The following is a 22,733-nucleotide window of genomic DNA, read 5'->3' on the forward strand; positions in this document are numbered from 1 at the left end:
GTCTAGAAGCTTACAGATCACATTAGTATGTTGAGCCCTTCAAAAAATTCCCAGTAAAGAAATCAGTAAGGGGTGCATATTTAAGAGTCAGACTGCCAGGTTTGATCCTCACACACACCAATGATCATTATCTTATAACTTTGAGAAATTACTCAACCCCTGTGTCTCAGCTTCCTCGCATGCAAACGGGAAATGGGCAACAGTATCTTCCATCCCTGAAATGGGAAGTTATTAAGAGATATGTCAAGTGTTCAGGTAGAAGCTAACAAACTCAATTATTAGTAACTATTAAGTTACTAAAGAAGACTGTTTTAACTTCTACCATATCTTTTTTTCTTTATAAAAAATAACTTTGTACATCTTACGGGATTATTATTCTTTGAGATGTACTTTGAACAATCCTAAAGTACAATGTTGTAATTAAGGTAAAAAATATTCATCGCATTAGTGGCCAAAGTAGGCAAAGAACAGCCATTTCACATCATCTGATCACACCAGCTGCTATTTTGCTAGGAAGTTGTAGTAACAGAACATTAGAGTAACTTAGTTAAGTGTGAAGCTCTAACTCCATGGATGTTCTACATCAAAGCAATGTGCACACATCTCATGCATTAGCACAAATCAGTTTATCGTATTATGTATTTTCAAATCGCTAAAATCTGATATCTAAAGGAATGGAACAATCAATATTTGGAGACTTAATGTTAGCAGAGAGAAAACACAGTACATGTGGTTCACTAATGGAATCTGCAAAGAGAAAGCACATTACCCAGGTAGTAGATGAACGTCCACATGTTCCCTAGTGCTAATTTTCAACAGTGTGAGTTTTCAAAGTGGAGAGATAAAATAGTAATGAAAAATAGGAAAAGGTAAAATCTTCCTCCAAGGACAACTATGTTACAAGTAAATTCAAACAAAATGCAAAATCTTCTCTAGTCTAAATGACATTATGGCTCCAATAAACCTTCTTCTTCCTTTCCAGAGAAGGGAAACTTAGCAAAAGGACCATTCAAATGAGCAGTCTGCTGCTTAATCTGACAACTTCCAGAGGACTTTTTATTTCTAGTCTCAAATCTGTAACTATATTTGGTTGCTGGTTTCTCTTAAGGCTTAATATTTTTTAATATCATCAGAAATAAATACCAAACAGAAAAAATCATTCAAAACTCTGTGCCCTCAACAATTAAAATCTGTTTTCAAATATTCCTATTTTCTTCAAGCCTTAATCATATTAATAATCATGTAGCATTTCTATGCAAAGCTATTTTATATGTAAATATAAATTTAAACGCCTATTTTTCCACTTAATATTAAATTGTGAGCATTTTCTACCATTATTGCACAGAAGTCTTCAAAATTATCATTTTTTGTACCTTAATATTCTTCCATGATCAGACATGCAGATGACTTCCAATTGTGTTGTTGGTGCAAAAAAAAATCTCTTTCTACATATAGTCATTTCTAAATATTAGCTTTCATACTTGCATGCACATCAAAAACACCTAGAGAGTTTGTTAAAACACAGATAGCTAAGCCTCACCCTCAAAGTTTGATCCAGTGGGTGTGGGGAAGCCTAAGAATTTTCATTTTTAATAAGTTACCCAGATGGTACTGATATTGCACATCTGGGTATCACTTTCAAAATCACTGTTGGAGTAATTGCACAGAACATAGTCATCAAATTGGGGCTGATAAATCAAACAACATAGACATTTTTATTGTATCTAAGACATATTTCTGAAATCCATTTTTCCAAGCTCATTCAGATTTGTATTGCCAACTATTTGGTGTGTGAAACTTAGATAGATACCAACTGATCGAATGAACAAAACGACCACAAAAAATTCTTACTTCTCTTCCCTGAAATCAAAATATTTGTACCTAGATACATCTATTTACATTTCAAAGATATATATTGTAGCTGAGTGGGAATAATTCAAATCTCTCTTACTGTAAGTTTTTATCATCACCGTCCAAATTCAAAAGCCATTGGAAAATAACTGAAATATTTATAGCTTCGAGGAGAGTATATTTCCACCTGCACAAATACAGACACAAATTAGCTGCATATGATAATTTAAAAAATACTACTCATTGGAAGGGTAAAGGGGAAAAATCCAGTACAGGGTAAAAATCTGGCTTTGAGAAATTGATGTTGATATGTTAGTAAAAAGAAAATTCCCATGTGTCAAGAGATTATTAGGCTATATAACTAAAAACCGTAGTTAAAAATCTCAGAGGTTTTTCCTTGTATAAAGGTTTCTTTTTACCTGCGTAGATGTTAATCCCAGATCTTCAAATGGAGATATATAAACATATCTACATAAGTATAGAGATGCATGTACATCAGTCCCCTGTTTGTGAATAAGATACATTCTGTAGCTTTCTTCTTAAGCTGAATTTGTATGTAAATTGAAACAGGTACATTTACCTATTACCTGTAATAGCCTCCATTTGTAAGTGGGACTTGCACGTCAGTCTGATGTTTGTAAGTTGGGGACTGCCTGTGCATATGTACACATTAGATAACTACATGTGTGAAGTATCTACCCATACACTGGTTTCTAGAAATCCAGAGGTAAGACATGTGCTTAGGGAAGACCTTCTTCAGAGAAATGTGGCCCTGGCCATGAAATCTGCACACACTTTTATACTACTTGTAATTCTTATTTGTTGTTATTGTATTTGTTTAAATGTATAAAATGAAGATATGTTCATAGATGCACAAAATTATAAAACCATATATAAGTAAAGTGGTGAGGCGTTGTCAAAAAACATTGGCAGGCGGTTGGCAACGAAATTGTTCATCTAGCTCACGTTGAAAAGAGTCACTCAAGAGTAAATGTGTTAGATATAGGCTTGTTAAGACAGTCTGGTATTTTTGACTTTCTAAGGGATAATTCTTTCTGAGTTAGTGTTTTGGTAACTGTGTTATCTTAAGGAAAGAATGAAGTCGACAGTCTTTTTTTTTTTTTTTTTTTTTTTTGTAGAGACAGAGTGTCACTTTATGGCCCTCGGGTAGAGTGCCATGGCATCACACAGCTCACGGCAACCTCCAAATCCTGGGCTTAAGCAATTCTCTTGCCTCAGCCTCCCGAGTAGCTGGGACTACAGGCGCCCGCCACAATGCCCAGCTATTTTTTGGTTGCAGCTCAGCCGGGGCCGGGTTTGAACCTGCCACCCTAGGTATATGGGGCCGGGGCCTTACTGACTGAGCCACAGGCGCCGCCCGAAGTCAACAGTCTTAATAGCCTCCATTGACCCTGAATTGTTCTTTGTGTTAGACAGGTTCATTATGACCATTTGAACACATTTATGCTTTTAAGATAGATAGATAACTGGGGGACACATGCTAAGAGACCATGGATATTTCACTGTACATATGTTTCATATATTAATATACTATATGTAAATGCAGTCAAGTAAATATTAGGTACCCTCAGCAAAGATGTGACACAGTTTAAAATATTGCCATGTTAAAAATGGAAACTTAAGAAATAGGGACCTGTAAAGAAGACACTGAGATGGTCATTCATTAAGTGTATGTGTGAACTTGACTATAGGCACTTTACTTCTTAATGCAGGTGTTCAAAGAAACCACCTCAGTTAAAATATTAGCACTGAGAACAAGATGACTATTTGAAAATCAATTAAATGCCTCTGAGATTTTGTAATAATCACCAGTCCCTTTCAAAGAGTGAGAGCAAAGCGACAAACAGTTAAATATAGTCCCTACCATACACAAACCAAAAGTACTAGGAAAAGTGGGTATACATCAAGTTAGTTCATCCATTTAATGTAGAGGAGGAGGCAGGAAAAAAACATGTCATATGCAAAGGACATATGACCAGCTTGTGAAATTCTGATTACTAAGCCTCTAGAGATAACCAGAGACAAGCAGAGGAGCCTTTTTAGAAACACTTTACTCCATTAAAGTGGAAATGAACTCTTAGCAAGCCAAGGAATAAGAATTTCAATCAATATGTGTTCATGAATATTTTCCTTTTTAAAAAATAGTTTGGGTTTCCAAGTTAGGGAGTGATAGAAATTTTCCTTTTATAAAAACTTAAGTTTCTTTAGAGGGGTTAATTTCAAGGGAATATGTTATAAAAATGGTAAAATTGGGCAGGATGCTGTGGCTCACAGCTGTAATCTTAGCGCTCTGGGAGGCTGAGGTGGGAGGATGACTTGAGGTCAGGGGATTGAGACCAGCTAGAAGAAGAGTGAGACCCCCATCTCTACTAAAAATAGAAAAAAGTCCATTTGGCAGTGAGCACCTGTGGTCTCAGCTACCTGGGAGGCTGAGGTAGGAGGATAGCTTGAGTCCAGGAGTTTGAAGTTGCAGTGAGCTATGATCACACCACTGTACTCTAGCTGGGGTGATAGAGTGAAATTCCGTTTCAAAAAAAAATTTTTTTAAGGTAAATTTGCAAAAATAAAGAAAGTAAATGATTTAAAACACACAATAGCACACTGCCACAATTTTCTGGGCCAGTCAGTGAATAATTACATCACAGTTAACTCTCTTACTGGTAGCTTACATAGGACACTGGAAGTAGGAAATCACGTGCGCACAACATGCCCTGATGCATTAATTGATATTAAATTTAAATCCTATCACTAAGAAAACTTGCTGAAATTTTCAATAAAGCAAATCTCATTTTATTTGTGAATAATATATGAATATATTTAGAGAAAAACATTTTATGAAAAGAAAAATAGAACATAAAAAACTCATATACTAAATACTATACAAATTTGTGCTATTCACAAATATAAGCATTAATTTCTTTAACAAATGATTAAATATGGAAAACTGAACACAAATACATGTAATATATATTTTGCTTAAAGGTTACGTTAGATGGAAATTTGCCTACTTTATTAGTCATATGTTTTATTAAAGCTTCTATTATATAAGGTATAATTATTTAAATAAACAGATCGCTGTGTTTTGATTCTAAACTTAAGGGTCTCACAGTCTAAAGGAGACTGATTCTCAATGAGAATGGTCAACCTGGTAAAATTTAAATCACTTTCATTTAATGTATTATAGTAAAAGCAGACAGAATGACTAAAACAAATTTGTTTTCCTGCAATAAAGAACAAAAAAGCAATAAACCGCCCAGCACCTGTTTCCTAGTGAGGTCATTCACCCAAAATTTGTTCTCAAATGTCTAATAATAATAAGATATTATTATATCCCCATTTGTTGCCATTTCAAAGCAGAATATTGATTTCCTGGAAATTAGAAAAAAAAATCAGTGAACACTGAGCTAAAATTAGGTTAAAATACAAAATGATGGACATTAGAGTTAAGGCCAAATTATCTCAAATACTTATTGCCACAACTTATAAAAAGAACTGTCATACAATAAGTTTCAGTCAAAAGTGAAAATTAAAAAAACTTCATGCTGACAACATTTCTACTGGTCCATCACTGACTTCAACAGTGTGAGAATGTGTATTGATGGTACTCGATGTAGAGTCAAATCATTCTATTCTATAAAATAAGAAGACATTTTTAACTTAATAAAATGGGAGAATACATTTTTTTAAAAATCTGAACCCCTGTTCTTTAAGAAATGACTAAAATATAAGACAGAAAGATACTTTTATGATTGAATGTAAGTTTCTAGTATTATATCAGTGCTACTTTTCCCGTTTTCTTATTTTTAAAAAGAATTCTTCATCTTAGCAAATGTCACATTTTGAGAGGTTAAATTCGTTTGATTATTGTAAAGCAAATCACAAGTGAAAAGCACCTTTACTGTCTTTGATCTCTGTGATCTTGTTGGGGTGCTTATCCTAAAGAAAAAGGTAGGTCTATTTCTTTAGTCCTCAGTAGGACATTATAATGTATTCTTTAAAAAGTATTCCTACCTTGCAGTGTTAGTCCAACTGTAAGCACCATAAAGCTATGCTGTTTAGTTACCTATCATAATTCATTGTAACCCCCAACTCAAATTCTGAATAGTCCCCTACAGAACAAGATAACAAGTGAAAGTATAACTTTACCCTAATGAAGAGGATCTTTTCTCCCACTCGGTATCTTCCTTGAGAGAGTCGCTCCACACAGAACTTATTTGGGCATTTGCAAGGAGGATCTTCAGAAATTCGTTTCACCTGAAATAGGAGAGCAGGCACGTTCATTCTTCTTTATCAAGTTTCCTTTAGGTTAATTTTTTTCAAAAGCTCTGAGGTCCCTGGACCATTAACGATTTTAAACTTGATCTGTATCTATGGACGTGACGTGAGCACAGGGATATGACACTAAATCCTAAGTAGTTAATGGTAAGGTTCTACTTCTAAAGACATCTTGTGAAGGCCATTGGTTACATCACAGCATAAGTTGGATAATAACACTGAGGACGTGCGGAATAATAGTAAGGAAATCAACTGGCACTGAAGAAATAATGAATAACGAGCTAGGTTTTCAATTAATGGAGAGTTAAAAAAGACCATCCACGTTGGACTGTCAAAATAAATCTATTGAGAACTGGAATACAATGCACGTGAAATATCTGTATACTAAACTATAATAGAATGTGTTAACACAGAGTATGTTTTTTTAGTATAGTTTAAATTATATTAATTTTATCCAGTTTCAGAATAAATGAGAATAATTTTTTTAAATAAGACCATTGTTGCATCTTATTTTGAACTCTAAGATATTCTCTAACAGATCAAGTCTCTTTCACAAGTTGCACCCTGAAATTCTTTTTCCCACATTCCAAATCCTACTTCTGTTACCATACTTTATGACTTCTGTGTGTATTATGAAATCTGTGTCTGAATATCAGATTTTTATCTCCATTTTTCCATCCACTCTTCAAAAATACATGAACAATGCTTATAAATAGTTGTGATTATTGGAAGGTAATATACTAGTCCATGATTTTAGGAATAATATTATGTTTTCCTTGACTGGGAACCTGTCGTTTTATGTTTCATAACTGTCTGCTTTTTAACGAACCAACCAACCCAAAACAATAATCTCTTGTGTCTTGAGGAAAAGTTTCCATGGAAGAAACAGAAAACTTGAGGAGCTGGATAGAACACAGACTCTGAAGAAATTGGCCTGGATTTTCCTCACCCAAATCCTTCCACGAACATGTCTTGGTCATAGAGTTATGTCACAAAAGAAATTTAATTGTTCTTTCAAATAATTCAAGGTCTGACTTCAGTCAGCCTTCTGCTAAGTAAAAACCATGTAAGGAGTATAACACATGAACCAATCTGCATGTTGACAATAAACAACTGGGTTTCCCTAGAATGGAGAGTTTCCGAAAGTGTGAAAGCTCAGCACAACTGAGGGAAAACTAGAAAAGGTGGAGAAATACTGAAACAAAATTTATCTTAAGAACTATATAATTATGCCTCGATGAAGATATATACAAAAAGAACAAACAGTATTTTGGGGAGTAAATGATGAGAGAAACAAATTTAAAATACACATTTTCATCAGTTCCTCCTGCCATCCCTAATTTTGCCAAGATATAAAACTACAACTCTTGGCACTTATTTTTATTACAGCATATTGGATCTCAGTTATTGGTTAACCTTAATGCCTCTTTGCTAGATTGAGTTACTTGAGGGGTAAGATAATTGTTCATTATATTTTAAAATGACAATAACTTAAGGGTAAAGAAAAAGAAGTCAATAAGTGCATATTGACTAAATAAATGAATAAGAACATGGATCTAAACAAGGTACAGAGAGACATGAGTGAAACAGAATAGGACTGGATTCAAAACCTTAGAGATGCCTTCTAAAATAAAGAAAAATGAGGAAGCTGTCTAACCTTAAGTTAATGATTAGGCTCATGACTTTGAATTCTGAGCTTTTCCTATCATATAACCCTTGGTTCATAGATACATCCACCTCAGACCTCAGTATTAATAGACAACAGAGTTCTGTCCCTAGAGATTTTGGGTTTTCTTGGACAGAGTCTTATTCCGTGCTCCAGGTATAGTGCCCTGGCATCATAGCTCACAGCAACCCCAAACAGCTGGTTTCGTCTGATTCTCTTGCCTCAGCTTCTTGAGAAGCTGGGACTACAGGCACGCACCACAACATCCAGGTAGTTTATTCCATTTTTAGTAGAGACCAGACCTAAAACTCCTGAACGCAAGCAATCCACCGGCCTTGGTCTCCCAGAGTCCTAGGATTATAGGTGTGAGACACAGCGCCCATCCCGTGGAGATTTTTTGAAAGCTTATTCCTGCACAGGATGGTTATAATAAAACAAGAAGCATTAAATTTGGCTAATGATGATGCTGTTCCATTCCCATAATGCAGAACCCCATTCTAGGGTGGGGGTCAGGGGACCAATGAATATGTCTCTATGTGTTTCCTATGTGCATCTCTTTCTCTGCTTGTTTATAAAATGTGTTTAAAATATAAGTAGGTGTGTATCTAAATATGTCATTCCTAGAAGTGGTACAGTTTCCTTATCACTACAAATAAGGGCTTCCAAGAAAAAAAATCAAGAACCAAGGAAGGGAGGAGGAGGGAAGAAGGATTGGGAGGGAGGTTTTGTTCATCCACAGGAAAATCAGACAGACAGTGTCACAAAAGCACGTGGCCCGAGGCAAGAACTTTTAGGAGGATCATTCCCGGAACCATTTTGCTGCCACATAGTAACTGAGCAAATAGTTAATTGGTGTGCAAGTGGTTCTTCCGCTAGACACAGCAATCACCAGTCTGTATGGAAAACGTTTCCGTCTTTCAGTGCTCTCAGACAAAACACAGAAACTGTTGGTATCAAATGAAGTAAAATACAGGAAACATTTTCTCAAGTGGCCTGCCCTTCTCTCATGCTTTCCTAGCTTTGAAAATGGACTTGGATTTTACAAATCAAGGGCTTTTAAAAAAAGTAGTTGTGTGAGAGGAGGAAGCAGAAATGGAAGAGACAGGCCAGGCTGTGGGCAGTGGAAATAGTGTCAAGTAAACAGTGACTGATGACATTACCTTGGGATAAGTCAGCCGGCAGGTGTTCTGTTTGGGGCCAAGGATCCCAGCCAGCTTTCTGCTGAAATGGGATTTCAAGAGGAGCCTGATGGCTCAGAACTACACTCTCTCTCATCCCCAGACCGAGGAAGTTGATGGAGAAGAGGAAGAAAGGAAGAATGCCTTCTCAGAACTGCGTTCAACTCATTGTGTGGGAACCAGCCCAGCATGAGGGACGGTAACGCGGAGCACTAAACCGGACCCCACTGTTTTACCACGGCTGAATCGCTCTATCAGGACATCTACAGAATAAATTAACCTGAATACACTCCACTGTGTTTCTTTCATGATATCTTGATTAAAGAAGGTCGGAGATATTATTCACATAAAAGGTCACCTGTTTCTTGTTTTTTTGCTTTTTGTTTTATTCTCTGCTATTCCCCTAGCAAACAAAGAAATGTGAGGAAACATTGAACATCTCAAAACTGGCAGTTACTGCTCAAACTGTTCACTGGAATATCACATCTCAAGACACGTCTGCTTCTCTTTCTTTACTTTTCATCTTCTTCTATTTTGTTCCTTTTCTCTTTCTTTCTCCTGCTCCTTTCCCTTTCTTTTTTGTGGGTGTAGATAATTGCTTCACCACAGTATAAATAGCCAATTTTATTACCTACACACAGGAACTTTGCAAGCAATCTCTATTGTATACCCCTATTCTAAAATACATGTTGGGGTACGTCAATTTCAACTCCCAAATGCTATATATGCTTCATGGAAAGTGATGCAGGTGCCATAGGAACCACTTCCTTTTTATATTAGACACATGAATTCCGATCTAAACCATTAGTGAGGCTCAAATGACTATTCTGTCTGCTCCACTGTTCCTGAAATAAAACACTTCAGTGAAAAACCATCATTTACACATAATGCAAAAAGTTCAATGAAGTTTTCCCCAATGTAGAATCAAGGTGACTGTAAAAGACTTCTGTGCTTAACTAAGTTTGGAAAATCTCAGATTAAGCCAGATTGTGTAAGGAACTCACCAGAGCCTTTGATATGCCAAAGTGTATTGCCAAACTTGAGGTGGGGACATTGTACCTTCTATTTCTCAAACTAACCTATCCATGAAATTCTTTTCCCCCTGGAACATCTGGAGATGTGTTGGATTAAATATTACTTGAAAAATGCTGGTTTAAAGTCATGTAGAACATGATATTCCAGCTGGTAAATATACAGAAATATCCACTGTGTACTATATTTTCTAAATTCAGTTAAAACCCCTCGACTAAACAGATGGTGATGTTCCCAAACTCTTGTAAGCTTCATGAAGGTGCAAGCTCCTCCAAACTCCCTCTGTGTCTCCAGCTGAGAGTAGCAGGTGGAGCAGGCGAGAACCACCATCCGTGTGCTGACTGCCTTGCCAGTATATGGAATGAACCCTATCTCTTTTTCTTTTTTTCTGAAAACTATTGGTTAAAAATTTTCCCAAACGCTTTTTGTGATTGTTTCACCACCTTTCCCCTTTCTTGTCCCCTTCTCAAAAATAAAGAACAGACAGATAGAAGACAAACTGGGAAACAAAGAGAACCTTTAGAGCCACTTCTCCCAAATTCTGAATATAAACAACTTCAACTGGCCTTATCTCCTCCTCCTACAAAGGTACAGCAGAACTTAAAAGTTCATGCATTTCCAGAGCACAAAGTTGTTCTAGATACAGAATAAGATTTTTTAAACTTTTTAATTACCTACATTGATAATTTATCCAATAGACATGGTACTTGATAGATGTAGATTAATAAAGCATCATCCTTGTCTTTGAGAACAAAGCCTGCACCTTGAGAGGAATGGATTGTGTCCCAAAATGCAAATGCCCCATTGAATACATACAAATACTTGAGGCACGAAGGAGTAATTTGTCATTTTACCTGGGAGGAGAGGTGCCAAGGAAATTTTACATAGGAGGTAACATAATCTGAATTTTAAAAGAAGAAAAGGTTATTAAAAGTAGATTTAAAATATGATTCGGCAGAAAATGAAGAAAGAAACAACGGCTATGAAAAAAATTCAGAGATTAGGGCAGCGCCTGTGGCTCAAAGGAGTAGGGAGCTGGCCCCATATGCTGGAGGTGGCAGGTTCAAACCCAGCCCTGGCCAAAAACTGCAAAAAAAAAAAAAAAAACTCAGAGATTAATCCAGAGGACAAAAGAGCTGGAAAACGCACCATGGGCCAGATATGGGTGTCAAACGTGACATACCAATGTGTCTGGGCTTTACTCTGGATGTTTTAGGGAGCTGTATATAACTTTAACAGAATCTAAACTGCATTTAGTTAGATCATGCTGGTAACAGTGATATTGGTAGAAACATTTCCAGAATGGAGTGGTCAACAGTGTCTACTGCCAGGAAGAGATCTCATAATTTGAGCACTGTATTAATTCTTTGAATTCTTATCATTCATTTAATAAGAGGTTAAGGGAAATATTGGCCAGATACTCCTTGGTGATCTGGGACCTGACTATAAATAAGGCATAAAAAACGAATGGAGGAGATAGCTGAAAGTATGTATAGTAACCCCAGAAAAATGCATTTATAAGAGATAGACCACAGGAACTCCTGAGCCTAAAATAAGTCTAATCAAAAAGTGTGATTCAGAAAGAAGAAAAATTGTTCTCATCAAGATATAAGCAATGCACCATAATCTACTATTAAAGGTTATTCAATTTGCTTACAAACTAAAAAAAAAAAAAAAAAAAAAGGAAATATTACAAAAATCAGGTATCTGACCAACCCTTAAAAAAAGTCTATGATTTTAAAATCCATTTAGGTGGCATTAAATGAAAATGTATTGCCTATTTTCTATGTCCTGAGGGAATAGATTACCCAAAAGAAACTCAATTAAGTTGGTGTTGGCCAAGATATCATTTTAGGGGCTAAGTTCAAGGTAGCGCTCTTAACACAAACAGCAGTTTTAATCCATCTGACACATTGTTATATATCTGCTCATCTATAGCTGCAATATGGTTTATAGTTTCACATGGAAAAAAGATGGATAAATCTTTTATTCCATATCTGATAGCATCAATTGGCCTTTTCTCTAGCCCTTTTCTGTTTAGATTCTATAAGCCGGGTTTTCCAAACTTTATCTCACGGCACACTTAAACCTATAGTTAAACTTCCATGGCACACTTAAATTAATGTTGATCATAAAAAAGAGTTTTAAAAAGAATATACTTAATGTGCTTTGAATTTCTTTTGAAAATAATTTAATTGATGAGCTTTACAAACTGTCACAGCAGTTTTTAAGATCCTCTCCTGGCAGGCCAGGGTGCCACAGCACACACTGGGTGAAAATCACTGCTCTACAGAGATAAAAACTCAGCTATGAAACTAATCAAACCAGCAGTCCTCTTTCCTCCCGCCTATTTTTACGGCTGGTGCTGTGGTTAGTGCTAGTTTCTAAGAACTCTCCCAAGGCATGTGAGACCCATGTCATTCTAATGCCCCCGGTCTTATTATTTTCTATAAAATTCATAAGCAAATACAATTCCGTAAGTGCAGACTTTGTATAAACAACACCCCAGTCACCTGTGATTTCTCTTTTTTATTAATATTTTTTTACATTTGTGCTTAAAATGTATGTGTATGGTGGGGTAGGCATACACATAATCCAGTAACCAATTATCATAACCTGTAACTACTTACTAGACAACTGAGTAGCCTGAGAGTTTTAAGTCACCCTGTTTGCTGTTAAATCCAGAAACTTCTCACTGTGGTTATATCATTAAAATTGTTCCTAACTGCCAAAAACCGTGACTCAAGGATCTCCCCTGCCTTCCCCTCCCTTCTCCTCATTTCCCTTGAGCAGCTTACTCAACTTCTGTGTTCCCATTTCCTCAGTCTGGAACCTGCCTTTGAGACACAGAACATATGAAATGCAATGATCGACCCTGTCTGAAAGCCGGTGGTCCATAAAGCCGGTTGTCTTCTCTGGGGATGTTTCCTTTCCCTTCCTTAACAGTTCTCAAGATCTTTCACCTCAGGGTTCTTATCTGTGAAAGGAGGACTCTTGTGGTCCAGTAACAAGGAGGTTTGTGTTTTCAAATACAAGTTTGAGGAAGTTGATTTGTTATCCAAAAATTTTAGATAATACTCAGCAGAGCTAAGTGACATTTTATTTTAAAAGACTGGCTTGGTTTTGATGCTCACAATGAATTGCAGGACTACGTAAACATGTTCCCACTGAGGTTTAAAACGTATATCAAAGAAATTGAAATAGGTAAAGGTCCCACAGATATGACATTGTACGGAATGTGTTTAGCGTGGCGTCTGACGCATTTTACTTACTGCATCGTCCAGTAAGTTTCCTGTACTCTTTTTGCCAGAAGATTTTGATGTAGGAGAAGGGGAAGGAGAAGGAGCAGACAGTGTTTCTTCTTGTTCAATCTCTTTTTCCAATTTTATCAAACCAGGAGGCTCCACACCATACCTTTTAAGAGATGCACTGTCGTTACATATGCATAACATAAAATTGTCCTGTGTTACAGTTGATTATGAACCTTTAGCAGTACATTGCTGACTTTCAAAAACAAAATCCACATTTCTGGCATTAAAATGCTAAGTTCTTAAACTTTTGGCCTTTGAAGCGGGGAGAAATATATAGAAAAGTTGTGCTTGTATATGTGTGCATATATGAATGCATCTGTACCATACTATAAATAACATAAAAATAAATAAAAATAAATACATACATAAAAATACTCAATGTAATACATTAATGAATCAAAAACATATAGAACCATTAAAATTTGATCTTCAGCTTTTCCATTTATCAGCTTTAATGACATTAAGGCTGTTTTGAATGCAAGCTTGTTAAAACAGACATAAAATCAGTGTCAGAGTCAAGTTTGAAATAGTTCTAGAACCATGCACTCTAGTCCCAGCATCATAAGTTATGCTCTTAGGAACAGCAAAATAAAAACACATATCTTATTCCTGGGAAAGAAAATAAGCAGAGAGGAAACAGAGAAATAATTTAGAATTATTAAAGTCTATGTATTTTAAGGTACTAAAGAATAACAATATATATATACAAAGTGTGTTGTAAAATATATATAGTAAATGCCATAAAAGTTTAAACGGAGAGATGGAGTTGCTATCAGCTATTTCTCATAATCATAATTTTCTTAAGCTAAATATAAAATTAGGTTTAATTTCCTAGATATAAACTGTGCCGACATAGGGAAGGCTGAAGATAATTCTAGAATTTGAGATTAGTGAAGAATTTGGGGATCATTGAGTTACCACTTTAATTTTTACAGATAAAAACACAGATGTAGAGAAAGAAGGTATATAATTAACTAGAAGCAGGGTAAAGACTTAAATGCAGGTTTTCTGATTTCAGTGTAAACACCATTTTTCCCTGCCTGTTAGAAAGGAGAGAAAAAAGTCACTTGGAGATTAAAAAAGAGGTTATGGATAATCTACAAAGTAAATAATCTACAGGCAGAGATTGTGTTGACAATACCTTTAGTACCTTTGATTGAATAGTATATTAAAACATCATCAAATGAAAACAGTAGGTTATTGCCCTGTTCTAATGGCTCGTTACTTGAACTGACACTTTGACACATATGTTCAGCACACACTTCTAGGGGTAAGCAATTTCCCTGCTCTTGATGTTTTATTCTGTACTGGGGTCTCAAGTAGAAATCCAATTCTGGATTTCTGTGCTTCATTCCCCACTCCTTTCTAAATAGATGAAGGGATTTATCACATTAGTAAATCTCAGAATAAACCGAGCTCTTCTTCCAAGGAGGACACTGCTTACAGGGAGCCATCTCTGAGGACCCTGACCTGGACTCACCTTCCTTATAACTAGGTGGTTATTTGACTTAACTTGGGAGTTCAGTTAAAGACAGTAAGCACGTCTGTCATCATGTACCTTCATGGTTACAAAGATGATGTTTAACGTATTTCATGTGCCACTTTCAAATTTTATGGAAATTTTAATGGCTATGCTTTAATATTGTTAGAAGGAATCAAAATAGTATACATGTCCAGTAGGGTCTGACCATGGTACCAGATCTGAGATTGCTGTTCAAATATTAATTGACACATTAAGGCTTGCACAACCAGAAAACTAGCACTGAGGCACTGCTGCCAAAGTTTTGGATTTCTTTAATGTATTATTCCACCAAATGAGATCACATTAGCCTCAAAAGTAAGGTGTTATTAACATATAAAGTACAGGGTGGGGCCTGTGGCTCAAGGAGTAGGGTGCCAGCCCCATATACTGGGGGTGGTGGGTTCAAGCCCGGCCCCAGCCAAAACTGCAAAAAAAAAAAAAAAAAGATATAAAGTAGTATTATTACTACTTATATGTTACAAAATAATTTTTTATAGGTATTCTTTAAAAAAAGTGTTAGAATTATAGATTATCAGAAACATCTCAGTCGTGGAGGTTAGCACACCAAGTTATACCTCTAGCTTTGCTGCTAACTCACCAGATGAACTTGGGCAGGTGATCCTTTTTAATCTCTCTGGACTTTTTGGATTCTTAGCTCTATCAAATAGAAAATTTGGTTACATTTAATGTTCTTCAGAGAATAATATAAACTTGGTAGTGAGGCCAGAGGAACCTAACTAGAAGTCGCAGCCAATTAAAAGTCAATCATAAGTGAAAACATCATATTTGAAAGTATATTGGAGCTCAATTAGAAAATATGACTTCATTTGTAATTGTAGATGGATTCATGCCACCTTTCAAGAACACATTGCATAATTTTTTTTTTTTTTACAAAGTGGAATATGTTATTAGAGTAACAACAAGCTCGGCTACATGGCCAATACAAACACAGCAGACTAGGTCTGCATAAAATTGGTACCAAAGTCACACGTGGAATGGGAATCCTGAAATGAGCTATGCCACTGAACACAGAAAGTCAGCACTAAGTCCCAAATTTCTGCTGATGTTGGCTTTTGAATACTTCAAACCGCTAAGGTATAGTCAGCCAGTCCAGAAATGTACACTTAACAGGACTCATTGGCTTCCTGTCTGTCTGGCGATGTCAACAGGCCGTAAATCAAAAAGTCCCCCTTGGGTTGGGGGCCAACACCTGCAAGCCAACTTAGTCATCAAATATGTCTTTTCAGTGTGTTCTCCAAAAGGCTGCTTCATTCTGGTTTCCACAGTTAACTCTACAGCACTTCAGATTTCTATTTTGTCTGTGAGGTTTTCACAAACGTATACTGTTTTCTATTCGTTTCCAACTACAAGACTTTAGAGTTTTAGAAGTAGCTAGATTTTCTAGTTATCAAAACTATAAAAAAAAGAAAGAAAATAAAAATGAATGAACGGATTAAAAAATAGAGTAGAAGCGGGTAGCTGTTCTCAAACTGAAAACTTAAGAGACCAAATAGGTTGATTGACTAAAATCAGTCCTCATACCTGTACCCTAGTGATATGAAACTAGAGTGAACATTTAAAGGGCAACATTTTTATTGCCATTTATTATTATTATTATTATTGTTTAAAAAAATATCAAAGTGCTAGGAAAGGACTCTTTCTTTTTTTTGTAAAGACAGAGTCTCACTTCACCGCCTTCGGTAAAGTGCCATGATGTCACAGGACTCACCGCAACCTCCAGCTCTTGGGATTCCACGATTCTCCTGCCTCAGCCTCCCGAGCAGCTGGGACTACAGGTGCCCGCCACAACGCCTGCCCGGCTATTATTTGGTTGCAGTTCAATCGGGACTGGGTTTGAACCCGCCACCCTCAGGAAAGGACTCTTTCTAACGACTTTATGAGGAAAGTCTGAGAATGGATTCCCATTTTCCTAGCAGCCTGACACAGCTTTTGGGATTGATCTAGATGAAGTAACTGAATCCAAAAACTGAGCCCTGAACTAGAAATTGTACTCAAATCACTTAATAGACTATAATTTTCAAACAAAAGACATCTGGAGCCTATTGTAGGAGGAGTAGAGGAACAAATTTTATAGTCAAATAAGAGAAATGCTTCCTTGTTAAGGTATGTTTATAGATTTATGCAAGATAACTTTTCCCCACTTATCTTCTGTTTTAAAACAATTAAAAGATAAGATAGATTTGGAAAGAAATTTCAACCGTGTCAAAGTATATGATATTCTTAGCAGTTAGTTCAAGTGCTTTGGATAGAATGAGTCAATTAATTTTTATCTAAGATTTTTTTTTTCTTTTTACTAACCTTGCCTTTTATAAGACCATAGATTGTAATGGGAGATGTAAAAAAAATGTTCACAAAGTATTTCTTTCGAATGGTCACAATTGTTCCAAATCAAAAAGGTACTAAAAAATATAAATCATAAAAATCTCCATTATGATGTTGATTATTGATTATAGCCCAAAACCAAAATATCTGAAGTTTTTTATTATCATAAAAATAATCTTAACTGCACAATCTGTAAATGTGTTGAATTCACAATATTTTTTTTTTTCAGGAATCAATATCAAAGTATTTTCATGAAAAATATCTTTGGGGTTTTATTAACTTCCTTTTCCTGAGTGCTTTGCTTTTTATGAGACAAACACATATTTTGCATTCAGAAACGGACATATTTCTGATCTATTAGCAGAGGGATTTCACTCTTCAGTGATGACAACTCTATTTAGTTGAAATAAAAGAAAGTTTTACCCATGAGAACCAACATAAGTGGTCTCATTCTCCCATCACAGAATTCAGAAAAGCCCACAGCTCCCGAAAGGTCTCACTAAGTCCTGAGACAGAAAAACACAGCAGAAAATCAGAAACTCTCTGGGAATCATTTCTGAAATTATGTTGATGCTTTTAAAATGACATTTATGCAATTTGGGGAAGTAAATGTTTGGAATCAAACATAAGAAAGGACCATGTAACTGTGATCAAAATAAGTCTCCACCACACAAAACTGTAGTTGGACCATGTAACTGTGATCAAAAAAAGTCTCCACCACACAAAACTGTAGTTGTGATTTTATTATGGTCAAAACTCATCTGCAGTGTGTGCAGAGTAATCTTGTAATTACGGAGAGCTCTCTCCAAATCACTTCTAGTTTTGGATAAAGCTGTTTTAACTCATTAATTTGTGTAATCTTCCACAGAGGAATGGGGAAAGGAAGAAACACAAATGTAAGTATTTAGATATAAGTTTAATGTATCTAAAATGGAATTTAGGAGTAAAATTGGATTGATGAAATTCATTTCCATTTTTTCTCTCAACTAATATGCTTCAACACAAGTTAGGTAATGAGATGTGGGTTATTGAGTTTCTGTATGTAAAGTGCTAATGAACTTCCACCAAAATAAATCATCAATGCATACCAAGAGAAATTTAAACAGACATTCATACTTAAATGTTCAATCTCTCCAGTTGGTATTCAGATGTTTAATAATGCTGCTCACAGCAACAAAAATAACACCATTAATTCTCTATTAGCATTTTTTCTTGAAAGTATATGATACTTCACACCACCTGAGTGGGTAAAGAGGATAAAAGGCTAAGTTTACAAACTTTTGGTAAAATCAGTAACTGAATTTTTTGTAATGTGCATAATCACTGCTCTTATCAGGCCACATGGTTATAGGCATGATCAGAAACAGAACAGCCCAGAATCACAAATTCAAAATATTTTGAGTGTGGGAAACTCGTCATATGACGCTGCACCTTGGTATTGATTAGACTATTACGATTCCCTTTTGTTAACCAAGGCTTTTAATTTGTTTTATTCCTTGTGCCACAAGGAATAAAACAAATTAAAAGATAATTTAGTAAAAAAAATTTATAGCAGATTCAGAGCTGGAGAAAAGGTGATTTTTTACAAGCATTTTGTCATTGGCTAGCTGATCTTCTCCTGTGATGACCAGTTCATAGTTAAAATGTTCATTTCAGTAGAATGCTGAATCACAGCAGTCACGTAATCAAAGTATAATAATAAAACATAAAATAAAAAATCAGAAAACATGAAAATACTATAAACTAAACAGGAGGAAAATGAAAATCTCAACTCATTCTAAAAAAAGTGCCACTTTCTTGATTGACCCCTATGCCACAACATATAGAAGCTGTTTATTGGATGCAGGTGTTTAGATGATTTGAGCAACAAAATGGAATTTCTCATTTTAGACAACTCTAGTGGTATAATGAAAACAAGCAACACAAAAAGATTTTTGCCTGTTCTTTTGTTAAGAACTCCCATGTTTCTTTTACTTGAGCGTGTTGGCGGCAGCAGTTCATTTATAACAATTTGTGTGTTTTCCTGCCCTCTGTATGTTTAACTTCTTTCTTAAGGGAAAGCTGCTGGGTCCTTGGTATTCATTTTACCCAAAGGTGTACCTGTGCCAACAACACCTCTGTCTTCCTCCCTGCCCAAGAATACGGCAGCACTAAAGGCCACGGAGCCCTAGGTAATAATCAGACACCACAAGCTTGATCTGCACTCAAGCAGTAGACACCAGAGAAGACCAAAGCCTAGAGGGCTCTTCCCCAGGGGCCTTCACACAATTATCTGCAAATGTATGGGGTAACAGAAAAAAAATCTCCAAATGTCTCTAATTGATTTTTTTTCCTCTACATTGAGTAAAATCTAGTAGTATTTATTTTGAATTAAAAAAGCACATTAAGGGCGGTGCCTGTGGCTCAGTCAGTAGGGCACCAGCCCCAAATACCGATGGTGGCAGGTTCAAACCCGGCCCCAGCTAAACTGTAACAGGCAGTTACCTGTGACAGGTGCCTGTAGTCCCAGCTACTCAGGAGTCTGAAGCAAGAGAATTGCCTAAACCCAAGAGCTGGAGGTTGCTGTGATCTGTGACACCACAGCACCCTACTGAGGGTGACAAAGTGAGACTCTGTCTCAAAAAAAAACATTAAATGGACCCTTCTCACACCCAATTACTGTGGAAAAAGAAAATTCATACCTGATACACAATACACAATTCATTGAGATTATATTGGCTATGGTGATTTGAAGAATTTGAGGTTACATTGTTTGATCACATCATCTGATTAATTTTCTACTGGATCCCCAAATGGTCTGTCTGTTCATTGCCAGAACGTTTTTTAGTCACATTGTCATCTGCTGATGTACTCACCTTGGATTTTCCTTTTTTATATTTTCTCATAAATTCTCTATTTGAGGATATAAAGGCAGCACTAGCTCTTTTTCTAATCTTAGTTGTTCTTCTGGTCTCAACCCTAAACTACCAGCACATGGATCAAAAGGAAGCTTCTAATTAATTCTAAATTTGTAATCTGTATTAAGACATCTTCATTTCTCACTCTCTGGGCTTCACAGAGCTATCAAAAGCCCCGCCTAAAGGCTTGCAAGATGATAAATGGGAAAGTGTAAAACCAAACCAAGTTGGCTTAGCTAACGAAGTTCCTACCTCTACCTGTGTAGCTATGATTTCTGCAATTACTTCTTGCTTTTCCTTATCGTAAAGGGATAAAAAACAAGTTCCAAATCTCTATCTATACAAGGGTAACATTTTCTGTCTTTAGTACAAATACAGAAAATAATTTAAAAACTTTTAAAAGTTATCTCCCCACTGAGAATTGGGAACTAAAAGAGCTGACGGATGAGGTGTTGAATGGGGGAATAAGAGGAAGGAACAAAAATCAGACCAAAAATTATTAAAACAAACAGAAATCAAGGAAGTAAAGGAGGAAAAGAAGAGAGAAAATATAGGAAGACATTTTTCACCAAAGATAGAGTAACTGTCACTTAAAACTTCATGTACTAGAACATCTCCTTTTTCCCAAGAAAGGTTTGACAGGAAAATGTATTTGATTAAAGGATATTAGCAAATGCTCAGACATAGTGTTTTGACAACAAGACCATGATGTTAAGAATACTGGTAACATGCTTTTGGTTTGATACACCGCTCTCAACCTGTTCATATATCATATTTGAATGGGTAGCTTTTCAATATCCAGGTTAGAGATCAGCAGGGAGAAGCCTGCAAGCTTTTCTGTTGCTTGGCTGCTGCCATAGTCTGTGTCTTAACAGACTCGCAATAGTTTGACCTACCTGGCTGCAATCCGGCCAAGCTCCAGCAAACAGAGACACACTTCTCTGGGTTGCTTATGCAGGACTGAAAGACAAGATGAAGGTGAACACTGTTACAAAAGAGGGCTTGTAACGCAGATCAACAGTGAACAGGCTTGCCAATGACCTCCATCTCTCACGCTCCCAGTAAATGAGCTAGTCTTTCTTCTGACATTCATAGTGCCTATCTGTTCTTCAACACACCTAAACTCTACTAAAAGTTTAAAGTAGTTAAGACTCTGGCCCCGCCCAAGAGCTACCAGCTTCAGGAACTCTCATCCTGAGTAAACCTCACCCTGAATGTATTTTCTTCAATTAGTTAATATTAATAAATCAATTCTAGATACATACGTATTTGTAATTCTGATAAATATAAAGAATTGATAAATATTTTTTTACTTTTTTTTTGAGACAGAGTCTCATTATGTCACCTTTGATAAAGTGCTGTGGCATCACAGCTCACAGCAACCTCAAACTCTTGGGCTTAAGTGATTCTCTTGCCTCAGCCTCCCAAACAGCTAGGACTACAGGCACCCGCCACAACGCCCAGCTATTTTTTGGTTGCAGTTGTCATTGTTGTTTAGTGGGCCCGGGCTGATTCACCCGCCTGCCTCGGTGTATGTGGCCAGCACCCTGACCACTGAACTACGGGCACCAAGCCAAAAGATTTTTTAAAGATTCACTGTACACAAGACCCCAGAGCAAGAACTAACCTTTAAAATATCTGAGGTCTAACTTCACCAGTGATTTTAGCAAAAATAACACAATGATAAGCATAAAAATTATATACCATCATCCTTTGTTATCTTCTAAACAAAGACAAAGGTCAAGTGAGACAATGACATTTTATGTCCTCTCCTAAACAAATCTTATTAAATACCACTTTAAGAAGGGCCAGGTTCACCCATCAAACAAGAAAATTAGAAGACTGTTCTTTGAACTGATATTTCTGTTCTAATAGAATCTGATTAATCAGTGAACCTGTTTTACTAATAGTTTTTTGGGGGCCAGGGCTGGGTTTGAACCCGCCACCTCCAGCATATGGGGCCAGCGCCCTACTCCTTTGAGCCACAGGTGCTGCCCATGTTTTACTAATAGTTTAAGCACATTATTCAGTAATGTTGAAAAATCATACTTGCTTTTGTTAAGCCTACCAGCGGAACATGTAGGTGAGCATACCACTCTCTTTTTCAACCAAAACTTGGAGATTATTAAAATGTTATGTTCAGCACTGAGTAAAAATAAGAAGTAATACTGAGGAAAAATTGCATTGAGAACAGTCTTTAAATAGACGCAATATCTTAATAAAAGAAAATACTAGCTTATTGATTGATTACTTATTATAAAGTTTAATGAAATAGCAATATTACTTTAATTCTTAAACATATAATTTGTAATAATTCCATTTTTCCAGTATTATTCTATTCACTTAACATAAATACGCTACTCTAACTTCTCCCTTCACAGATTATGATAGTGGCAATATTTCCGCCACTGACACAATAATGGAATTTGTGGACAATGCATAATAAATAGAAAAAAAAACACTTTTACTGGATTATAAATGTATATGATTTCATTTGGCTTTAATCAGACATGCTAATTTATTACTATTTGGTTATAAAAATATCACTTTTAAAGTTTTTTTAGATAAATTCTAATCTAATGTAGTCAATTATGAAATTCCTTCATCATAGAATATTTCCATTCTTAGGAATATAAA

At 36.0% G+C, this 22,733-nt stretch overlaps 1 protein-coding gene across 14 annotated transcripts in view; it reads right to left on the reverse strand.

Annotated features, from left to right (window-relative positions):
* The window catches only part of GAS2 (growth arrest specific 2), a 140,652-nt gene that overhangs the window by 54,697 nt on the left and 63,222 nt on the right, over positions 1-22,733 (reverse strand). For 12 of the 14 annotated variants that reach the window (XM_053560881.1, XM_053560882.1, XM_053560875.1 and 9 more), the window contains 3 exons: positions 20,993-21,056; positions 13,296-13,437; positions 6,019-6,126 (listed from right to left, as the gene is read on the reverse strand). In XM_053560881.1, the coding sequence (XP_053416856.1) occupies positions 6,019-6,126; positions 13,296-13,437; positions 20,993-21,056 (314 nt within the window). Of the gene's footprint in view, positions 1-1,951; positions 2,039-5,368; positions 5,504-6,018; positions 6,127-13,295; positions 13,438-20,992; positions 21,057-22,733 lie in introns of those variants that run through there. The other 2 variants (XM_053560884.1, XM_053560886.1) reach the window with 2 other exon arrangements.

The sequence above is a fragment of the Nycticebus coucang genome, chromosome 14 (genome assembly GCF_027406575.1).
Source record: "Nycticebus coucang isolate mNycCou1 chromosome 14, mNycCou1.pri, whole genome shotgun sequence".
Lineage (NCBI taxonomy): Eukaryota > Metazoa > Chordata > Mammalia > Primates > Lorisidae > Nycticebus > Nycticebus coucang.